Raw genomic sequence first — 11,184 nt, 5'->3', positions numbered from 1 at the left:
CGTGTAACGCCCCACCCAGCAGACTATTGACCAATCACGTTCACGTTGTCATGCTACGTCACCCAATGTTGGGTTTCTGACCTAGCGCCACTCCCATTTCCCCATCTCCTCAAAGGGATCGACTCAATTCAAAGGGCTTTATTGGCATTGGATGTTTACGTTGCCAAAGCAAGTGTAACAGGTTAGGTATATCTGGCCTCGTTTAGGTGTCAATGAAGGAAACCTCGCGGGCTGATCTTCTTCGTTGGGGTTTAACGGCGGGTGGCATCCAATATTATATTGCATTACCGCCACCGCGTGGGCTGATCGATGTTGAATCAATACGTCACACTGCAAACGTGTCGACGTTTCTCTCCGTTTTTCGCTTTACGTGTTATAAGGTTTCGTCCATTGAGAATGCGGAGACACAAAACACTTCCGATATGCTGTCTCTTTTATAGGGTTTCCACTATATTAGTACAGGCACAAAGTAAAAATTTGACATATCGTAAAAAAATTGTGAAAACAAAAAATATATTTTGGGTTTTAATTTAAGTTCATGCATAAGGTTAGTTTGAAAATTAAATTTTAAGGAAATTAAATTAAAGACTTTGTGGCTGTGGTAACTAGTGATGACCCCTTTCTAGTTTCGCTAGCTGTGAGCAGTGTGAACAAATTCCGAACGAATCTATTTTCGTAGATAGCTGCCCAAAAAGAGACCGAAATCAAGGTAATATGAACATATAGCTCGTTAAATACATGCTTGTTTGGTTATATATTCCACCTTGCGAAAATGGTCCGTTGTATTTTAATAAACAACAACGTTACGTGACATAGCTAGCTAGTTGGCCTGGTAAGTTAGCATGCTGACAAGCAGAATGAATGGGAATCCGGACCATTCCGTACTAGCTAGCTAGCTTCTCCACATGTGTTTTAGCCTGTTTGCTAGTTAGCTGTCAGCTAGCTATACAGTTGATTAGCTGCGCCAACTGGCACGTCTGTCTTTTCAAATTAGGTTGTCGTTTGTGTCAATTTGAGTAGCTAGCTAGCTAGGTGTTGAGCCAGCGATATGAAACAGGGAAGCTATCCAAGATAAATGACTATTAGCTAGGTATCTATGTGACAAGTCATCGCAGGGTATAGATTGCTGTCTGTATTCTTTGTAGGCAGGATTCCAGACGCAACAATACAGGTTGGGGTCTAATTCAAGGCAATGTTGTGGCATTGCGAACCCAGCCTTGCTAATATAGTAAGCCATTGTAATAAGTACAAAAACTAGTGACAGGTTGATGTCAGAGTGAAAGGGAACAATATGCACACGATTTCCGAAATTGACCCATGGGCTGTGAGAGCTAAGCCTGGTAGAATTGTCTGCCATGTAAAAATATAATGTTAATATTAAGCATGTCCCATAATTTCGTTGTTTGGTTCAAGAGCTGTGAATTTGTTTCATTTATGTTGCTAAAAGTTTTGTTGCTGTTGCAGATGCCTCCAAAGAAGGGAGAAGGACCAAAACAACCACCACTGATTGGACGTTTCGGGACCTCTTTGAAGATTGGGATTGTGGGATTGCCCAATGTTGGGTATGGACATGACTACAATTTAGTAGTTGCCAATAGTTGTAAAGTAGGGTTTGGAGAATCATTAGCATGATTCACACTATAGCGCCAACCAGGGTTGCATATTTTGGGGAATATTCAGAGGAGGAAGGAGGAAACTTTACGTGGGAATATATGCAAATTAATATTAATACCATTTAAATGTAGATGCTTTTTGCATTGGATATATTTATCATATGGAGACAGAAACATAAATATTTTATCTTCTCATAAGTAGACATCGTCACTCAATGCCTAGGTTAACCTCCACTGTACTCACATCCTACCATACCTTTGTCTGTACATTATGCCTTGAATCTATTTTTCCACTCCCAGAAATCTGCTCCTTTTACTCTCTATTCCGAACGCACTAGACGACCAGTTCTTATAGCCTTTAGCCGTTCCCTTATCCTCCTCTGTTACTCTGGTGATGTAGAGGTTAATCCAGGCCCTGCAGCTCCCAGCACCAATCCCATTCCCCAGGCGCTCTCATTTGTTGACATGTGTAACCGTAAAAGCCTTGGTTTCATGCATGTTAACATCAGAAGCCTCCTCCCTAAGTTTGTTTTATTCACTGCTTTAGCACAATCCGCCAACCCTGACGTGCTAGCCGTGTCTGAATCCTGGTTTAGGAAGACTACCAAAAATCCTGAAATTTCCGTCCCCAGTTACAACATTTCCCGACAAGAGTTTTGTCATACTATCCAGGTCTGTGCCCAAACAATTAGACCTTCCACTTAAAAAAATAGTTGTTGCTGTGCCCTGGACACCAAATGTGAATTGATTGCCCCCTATCTATCTTCAGAGATCGTACAGTTAGGTGACCTAAACTGGGATATGCTTAACACCCCGGCCATCCTACAATCTAAGTTAGATGCCCTCAGTCTCACACAAATTATCAAGGAACATACCAAATACAACCCTAAATCTGTAACCATGGGCACCCTAATAGATATCATCCTGACCAACTTTCCCTCTAAAAACACCTCTGCTGTCTTCAACCAGGATCTCAGCGATCACTGCCTCATTGCCTGCGTCCGTAATGGGTCCACGGTCAAACGACCACCCCTCACTGTCAAACGCTCCCTAAAACACTTCAGCGAGCATGCCTTTCTAATCGACTTGGCACGGGAGTCCTGGAAGGATATTGACCTCATCCTGTCAGTAGAGGATGCCTGGTTGCTCTTTAAAAGTGCTTTCCTCACCATCTTAAATAAGCATGCCCCATTCAATAAAAAAAAACTAAGAACAGATATAGCCCTTGTTTCACCCCAGACTTGACTGCCCTTGACCAGCACAAAAACATCCTGTGGCGTTCTGCATTAGCATCAACTAGTGATATGCAACTTTTCAGGGAAGACGGGAACCAATATACATAGTCAGTTAGGAAAGATAAGGTTAGCTTTTTCAGACAGACATTTGCATCCTGTAGCACTAATTCCAAAAGTTTAGGGACACTAAAGTCCATGGAGAATAAGAGTGCCTCTTCACAGCTGTCCACTGCGCTGAGGCTAGGAAACACCACCGATAAATCTACGATAATCGATCATTTCTAAGTATATTGATTCCTGACTTACCTGAAAAAATGCATCTATTCGATGGTAATGCATAAAGCCTCAGGATGTTTTTGTGCTGGTCTGGGGTGAAACAATGGCTATATCTGTTTTTAGTTAGAAAGGCCTGCTCGCTGAAGTGTTTTTGGGTGGGTTTGACAGTGATGAGGGGTGGTCATTTGACCTGGGATCCATTACGCACGCAGGCAACGAGGCAGTGATCGCTGAGATCCTAGTTGAAGACTTGAGGGCAAGTTGATCAGGGTGATATCTGAGAGGGTGCCGGATTACGGATTTAGGTGTGTACCTGGTAGGTTCCATGATAATTTGTGTGAGATTGAGGGCATCTAGTTTATGGCCGGGGTGTTAAGCATGTCCCAGTTTTGGTGAACTCTGAAGATAGATGGTGGGCGATCAATTCACATATGGTATCCAGGGCACAGCTGGGGGCTGAAAGGGGTCTACTTGCACATCATCTGCACATCTATCACTCCAGTGTTAATGCTAAATTGTAATTATGTTGCCTTCATGGCCTATTTATTGCCCTACTCCTCTATATTTGCACACACTGTAAATAGATTTTTCTATTGTGTTATTGACACTGTTTGTTTGTTTGTTTTTTGTCGCACTGTTTTGCTTTATCTTGGCCAGGTCGCAGTTGTAAATGAGAACTTGTTCTCAACAGGCCTACATAGTTAAATAAAGGTCAAATGTTTAAAAAAAATACTTAATTGCAAATGATTAAATCCTTCCAATAGAAATAAAAACAAAAAACAATTTAGTTACGAATTGAACTTTAATTAAATGAGTTGATTCTTCACATGGGGCGATTTCGCTGAACAACAAAAGGAAGAGAATATTGAATGATCCCCAATGATACATCGCATCTCCCGAAAAAAATTTCAACACACATCTGTAAAATGATAGTCTAGAAACTAAAGCTTTGGTTGTCTTCCTCTCAGGCTTCCATGTCTTCTCCCTGGACCTCCTCAATGTCCACCTCTTGAACATCAGACTCTGAGGCCTCATCTTCACTGTCACTTTCCAACCTTGTTGAGGATGGCTCGTTGTCAGGCTCAAAAAGCCTCAAATTTGCCTGGATGGCCACCAATTTTTCAACCCGTGTATTAGTCAGCCTGTTGCGTGCTTTAATGTGTGTTCCCAAACAAGGACCAGTTGCACTCTGAGGCAGCTGATGTTGGTGGGATTGAGGGGGATGATGATGATGGAGGCAACAGGGGAAAGAGCCTCAGATCCACAAAGTCCCTTCCACCAGGTGGCTGATGAGATATGTTGGCACACTGCCATATTGCATCTTCATCCAAAGCCTGGAAATGTACTTCGCCAGACTGCCAAGAACCTTGCTCTCATCCAGACCAAGGTGGCATGGCACGGTAGTGATGCCACCATAGGCCTCATTTATCTCTGCACCAGACAGGATGCTCTTGCCAGCATACTTGGCAGAAGTCTTCACACATTTTGATATATTTCAGAACTGCAGTTTCCTCTGCTTGGAGCAACAGTGAAGTGGGCAGGGCAGTACATATTTATTCTCTTACATCTGCATGCAGAGTCTGAACATCAGACAGGATGGCATTGTCTCCCTCAATCTGTGCAATGGTTACTGCCGTAGGTTTCAGGCTGTTTACCACTCTCTCCCAAAATACATCATCCAGGAGGATCCTCTTGATGGGGCTGTCCATATCTGCAGACTGTGATATTGACAGTTCTTGGAGAGACTCCTTCCCCTCTAGGAGACTGTCAAACATGATGACGACACCACCTCAACGGGTGTTGCTGGGCAGCTTCAATGTGGTGCTCTTATTCTTCTCACTTTGCTTGGTGAGGTAGATTGCTGCTATAACTTGACCCTTCACATACCTAACCATTTCCTTGTTTATCGTGTAGAGTGTATCCATTGTTTTCAGTGCCATGAGGTTCTTAAGGAGCAGATTCAATGCATGAGCAGCACAGCCAAAGGGTGTGATGTGAGGGTAGGACTCCTCCACTTTAGACCAAGCAGCCTTCATGTTCACAGCATTGTCTGTCACCAGTGCAAATACCTTCTGTGGTCCAAGGTCGTTGATGACTGCCTTCAGCTCATCTGCAATGTAGAGGCGGGTTTGTCTGTTGTCCCTTGTGTCTGTACTCTTGTAGAATACTGGTTGAGGGGTGGAGATGTTGTTAATTATTCCTTGCCCACGAACATTCGACCACCCATCAGAGATGATTGCAATACAGTCTGCTTTCTCTATGATTTGCTTGACCTTCACTTGAACTCTGCATCTAGAAAATGAGTAGATCAAGCATGTCTGGTTGGAGGGGTGTATACTGGGAGAAGAACATTCAGAAATCTCTTCCAATACACATTGCATGTGAGTATCAGAGGTGAACCAGTTGCATACACAGCTCGAGCAAGACATTCATCAGCATTTATCTGACTGCGTTCCTCCATTGAGTCAAAAACACTTCTGATTCCAGGAGGACCATGAGCTGCTGCTATCGATAAAGTGTCTGATTCATCATTTTCACCTCGAATAGAAGTAGAGGGACTTTTGTCAGAGGTTGCTTGTTGTAAGCGCTGAGGGAACTTTATGCACTTGGCATCTTTGTTGCATTCTTCACATATGATTTAGCACAGTATTTGCAAATATACACAGCTGCAGTGAAATGTCTCCACACATCAGATACTGCCCGTGGCTTTTTCCTGTAAAGATTAGAAAAAAAATAGTTAAAAAAGTAAATGCAGTTCCACGTACAGATAAATAGTTAAGCAGTTAGATTATTCAACTCCATTGTAAGATAAATATTTTTAAATTAAACATGTATGGCAACCGGTGAATTTACACTCCTCAGTTAGCAGGCTAAAACCCACATGCTAAAACCCACATGGTAGCAAAAACTAACTAGCATAAATGGTTAGAAATGGTTTAAATACACTTTGCTGTATGCTACAATTTACTAGTTAACAAAAAATCATGTATGTCATATAAAATATATTCACCCCACCCAGTATTGTAATCAAAACTTACCAGAAAGCATGTAGTCCTTGGCTCAGACAGTGTAGTAGTGTGGACTCAATAGCATCTCATTAGTGTGCAAGATCTTGAGATCAGCTGTACATGTGATGGAAGAATGCACTGTGCAGGCAGAGGGTTGAAATTCCATTGAATTGGGGATAGTTTAACCCAAATAAGCCTCACAACCTATAATTGCCTTGTGTATCCCACAAAAAAGGTTCAATGTTTAAGCTAACTTTTTTTTGATGAATTTAAGCAAAATTTCCAAAATTCTCAGGCTTAACTTTCCATGGAATATTTTTGTAAATTTACCGGAAAGTTTCTGACCCTTTGCAACCCTAGGGCCGACACAACCTGTACTGTGCTGGCTACGTGTCAGTACAGTGCGAATCCGACAACAGTATCTACTTTGGTTGTTCAGAAGACCTTACCATACAGATGTCTTGGGCTGTGGAATGGTGACTATCTTTGTCTTGTCATTTTTGTCTACAGGAAGTCAACATTCTTCAATGTGCTGACCAAGAGCCAGGCCGCAGCAGAGAATTTTCCCTTCTGCACCATCGACCCCAACGAGAGCAGAGTACCCATCCCTGACGAACGCTATGACTACCTCTGCACCTTCCACAAGCCCCTCAGGTAGAATGTTACAACTACTTCTGCACCTTCCACAGGCCTTGGAAATGTATGTATGAGTAAACACACTGTACATCCAAGTTTGTGTGTGTAACTTCTCCATCTCTTTCTTATTGGACAGTAAAGTCCCAGCGTTTCTGAATGTGGTGGACATAGCTGGGCTGGTGAAAGGAGCTCACGCTGGACAAGGACTGGGCAACGCCTTCCTGTCTCACATTAGTGCCTGCGATGGCATCTTCCACATGACACGTGAGTTTAACACACTCACAGAAACTCACACACATACACAGTAATCCTGGTGTACATTTGTAATGTCAAATCCGCATTAAAACCGTAAGCGTGTGGAGCTTCCATTCTAATCAATGGGGCACTCACACCTACTCGATGCTAGCACAGTTCAGATGTGTATGAACAATATACTCAATTCCTATTTTATCAGCTTTGTGACATGGACATAAATGTGTGTAGGTGCGTTTGAGGATGAGGACATCATCCATGTGGAGGGTAATGTGGACCCAGTGAGGGACATTGAGATAATCCATGAGGAGCTACGGCTGAAGGATGAGGAGTCTCTTGGACCAATCATAGATAAGTTGGAGAAGACCGCTGTCAGAGGAGGAGACAAGAAACTCAAACCTGAATACGTGAGTAGAGTGTGTGTGTGGGGTGGTTGATGAGTGGCCTATTGGGTCTGAGACGGGTCCGCAGCTGTGTGTGTGTGTGCTTGATTCAAGCGCTTGAAACACTTTTCCATGTCCTCTCATAGATTTGAGACCCACAGGCGTGCCTAGGGAGAAGGGGCCACAGATAACATCAGAATTCAGCATTTACTCATGTTCTCTCCTTTCATTCCCTTCTCTCGTTCCCTTCTTCCCTCATCCCTCACTCAGGACATCATGTTGAAGGTAAAGAACTGGATTTCAGAGGAGAAGAAACATGTCCGCTTCTACAATGACTGGAATGAGAAGGAGGTAAGGACTATGTGTGTGTGCTCACAAAATAGAGGGAGCAGAGTACCATTAGTTGCAGGGACCTGTATACTAGAACATGCACATAACCCAGTGTGTTGTCTGTGTATGCAGATTGATGTGCTGAACAAATACCTGTTCCTCACGTCCAAGCCCATGATCTACCTGGTCAACCTCTCAGAGAAGGACTACATCAGGAAAAAGAACAAGTGGTCAGTGGGTTCTCTATCTTAATTCCTTATTTCCTAGCTTTCTGAATCTTACGTGATTTGGGTTGTGATGCCTGGCAACCATTATCTGAGGAGCTGAAATGCTACTTGTTGAGGGTCTTCACTTTGCTTGCAGTAGGGGTTTATTTTATGATTGTGGCATTTTGTGCAAAAAATCTAATAAAAAATCAACTTTGTTTTTCTAATATAGAGGTTTTTTTTCTCTATCTATGTACACATAGGATTGTCTTCTCTTAAATATACATTCTCTCCCAGGCTGATTAAGATTAAGGAGTGGGTCGATGCCCATGACCCAGGAGCTATGGTCATACCAGTGAGTGGAGGTCTTGAGGCCAAACTACAGGACATGACCGACGAGGAGAAGGACAAATACTGTGAGGAGGCGAAGACTCAGAGGTACACACACGGACAGATCAAACACACAATGAACACATTTTATGATATTGCAAACCGTTACCTTATTAACTGTGTGTGTATTGCAGTGTACTAACTAAGATCATTAAGACGGGCTATGCAGCTCTGCAGTTGGAATATTTCTTCACAGCGGGACCAGACGAGGTTAGAGCGTGGACTGTCAGGGTAAGAGACACAGTTTGGTTATCTCTCTCCCACAATGGGGTGTGGGTGTGACTATCAAAGCGTTATGTATTACTCCTCTCTGTCCTACAGAAAGGCAGCAAGGCGCCCCAGGCGGCAGGGAAGATCCACACTGACTTTGAGAAAGGTTTCATCATGGCAGAGGTCATGAAGTTCCAGGACTTCAAAGAAGAGGGCACTGAGAATGCTGTCAAGGTGTGTGTGTACTTGTGTGAGGCTGAGAGAAAGATATACTGCGTCATGGGTGTAGATGGCATGCCATAGGTACTTGTCAAAAGTTTTTTGTCTGATCTTATCTGGATAAGACCATCTGATAAAGATGGCGCTGTATTGGATGACCTCTGTTTTGCGAGCTCTGACCCAACTTTGCTATTTTGGGACTATTGCTGTTTATTTTTCCTTTATTTTCAAAGTGTATCCATTATTATTTCTTATAACCAACAATAACACCATATCAGCAGTTACTTATCCCAAATCCGGCTTCAACTTTGACTCATCTGCCGTGGGCTCTTTCTGTAATTCCGCTCCAATTTTCCTGGTACCCAAGGGGAAACGTTGGCTATACAGAGGGGAATCCTGGTGAGATTAAGGTGAAGGGAAAACTGGCCACCATTTCCCTCCATTCTGTTGGCCAATGTAGTCACTTAAATGACATTTTGACTGCGGATTTGCTACCAACGAGTCTCTTGTAAACTGCAATATTCTCTACTTTTCTGAAAAATTGCTTTTGGACAAGATACCACCCCATGGCTATCCAACTCAATGAATTCTCCATTCACCGAGTAGATAGGACAGTAGATTCATGGAAATTGAGAGGGGGAGGGGTGTGCCTCTATCAACAACAAATGGTATTCTGACTTGAGCGCAAGCACGCCCCCATCCACATCGACAGGGCTGCAGTGTAGCGGGTTGAGAGCTTCACGTTCCAAATTACTAAGGACTTAATGGTCCACACACACATGCACAGTCATGAACAGCTTCTATCCCCAAGCCATAAGACTGCTAAATAGCTAACAAAATGGCTACACAGACTCTGAGTTGACCCTTGTATTTTTTCCTATGTATACTGACACTCCAACACACACACTCACATACAATCTTAATTTATGCTGCTGCTACTCTATCATACATCCTGATGCCTAGTCACCTTAACCATATACATATCTACCTCTATCGCTCCAGTATCCCTGCATATTGTAAATATGGTATTGGAACTTAACCTGTATATAGCTCCTTACTTTCTTGTGTTCTTATTTTTATTTGTGTGTGTTTTGTTCTACCTTGTTATTTCTTAGTACTACATTGATATTGATCACTGCATTGTTGGGTTTAAGAGTTTGCAAGAAAGGCATTTCACTGTACTTGTGCACGTGATATTAACTTGAAACTTGCTAAATTACTTTGTATAATGTCAATAAAGTTTTTCTGGTGTGATTTGTCCCGTAGGCTGCTGGGAAGTACAGGCAGCTGGGCAGGAACTACATCGTGGAGGACGGAGACATTATATTTTTCAAATTCAACACACCCAATGCACCCAAGGCAGTGAAGAAGTGATGGGACCAACGCGACCAGTACATTAACACAGGGTTCTTGTGTCCCGTCTCATTTTGTCCTCGAGGGCCGCAGTGTCTGCTGATTTTCTCCCCTCTTCCTGGTATTATGAATGTGAGGATAGAATTAATCAATCATTCTAATTCTATGTATGGTAGGATGAAAATCGAGTGCACACTGCAACCATTGAGGTCAGTACCAGGTCCTGAAGTGTTTCCTGGTCAGTTTATTTGGTTAGGAAAAACTCCTGGCCCTAGTCAGGACTGATTGGAACAAGGAGGGACCATTATTATTATTTTAAGTAAAGTAGGCATCTCTGACTGTGCCTGACCAGAAACCACCAATGTGACTTCCGTATTTGCCCCACCATTCAAAATCTGCCCTGGTGCCTTTTTTTTGTTGGCATGGGACCCTGATTATCGCACCTACCCATACACTATATGAAATGTATATCTTTGCCCACCTCACACAAGACATTGCTGCAACATTGTGAATAAGAGGAAGATATAAATCAGTCTTCTGACACCCCTGGCCACATTCATATTTGGAGGTGAATATTGCTTAAATTTGTTCTGGTTCCTGAAAGGAAAACATCAACTAGCTAGCTACTTAGCTAAACAATGGAAGGTGCACAATCCATGGCTGCAAAGCTAGCTGGCTAACTACTCTGTAAGTTTGCTTGACATGCTAGAAATTAATAGAAACAAGTTACTAAAATAAATGTTTTATCTTCTGAATCAATTTGTTTTTCCTGTCTTGAATGTAGAAGTTCTAGTTTGTGATCTCCCTCCCAAAAATGCAATCTCTGAGGCTTTGTCAGTGAAGCAGGTCTCCATGGTAACCAGACACTTTCTGCCCTACAGTACATGCCTTCAAACTACCATAAAACCCCTTTAAGTATGCCCTTACCTAAGGAAAACGTTTGAGGGACTCTTATGCAACACTCCAATTCCCTTAGGTAAGGGGAAATTATAAGATGTTTTGTGCAACTGGGCCCAGGCCTGACACAAGCATTTTCAAGGAAATGAATGCACTGCAACCACAATATTGTTCAA

General features: G+C 42.7%; 1 protein-coding gene across 1 annotated transcript; it reads left to right on the top strand.

The window, feature by feature from the left end:
- The first annotated feature begins 408 nt into the window (after positions 1–408).
- On the top strand, positions 409–10,866 carry LOC124011471 (obg-like ATPase 1). Its single transcript, XM_046324893.1, has 11 exons — positions 409–709; positions 1,465–1,562; positions 6,643–6,786; positions 6,905–7,032; positions 7,252–7,427; positions 7,674–7,754; positions 7,866–7,963; positions 8,237–8,377; positions 8,464–8,560; positions 8,651–8,773; positions 10,025–10,866. Exons 2-11 carry the CDS (start codon positions 1,465–1,467, stop codon positions 10,130–10,132), a joined length of 1,194 nt encoding a protein of 397 aa, XP_046180849.1. The 5' UTR covers positions 409–709; the 3' UTR covers positions 10,133–10,866.
- Positions 10,867–11,184: the final 318 nt, after the last annotated feature.

This window comes from Oncorhynchus gorbuscha, linkage group LG23 (genome assembly GCF_021184085.1).
Source record: "Oncorhynchus gorbuscha isolate QuinsamMale2020 ecotype Even-year linkage group LG23, OgorEven_v1.0, whole genome shotgun sequence".
Taxonomy (NCBI): Eukaryota; Metazoa; Chordata; class Actinopteri; order Salmoniformes; family Salmonidae; genus Oncorhynchus; species Oncorhynchus gorbuscha.
This window is presented reverse-complemented; position numbering and strand designations above follow the sequence as displayed.

What these genes read in the sequence shown, in the direction of transcription:
- LOC124011471 (XM_046324893.1), top strand. Translation starts at nt 1,465, where the DNA reads ATGCCTCCAAAGAAGGGAGAAGGACCAAAACAACCACCACTGATTGGA. An exon ending in GTGGGATTGCCCAATGTTGG is followed by an intron (nt 1,563 to 6,642) that starts GTATGGACATGA and finishes TTTTGTCTACAG; the next exon opens with GAAGTCAACATTCTTCAATG. An exon ending in ACCTTCCACAAGCCCCTCAG is followed by an intron (nt 6,787 to 6,904) that starts GTAGAATGTTAC and finishes CTTATTGGACAG; the next exon opens with TAAAGTCCCAGCGTTTCTGA.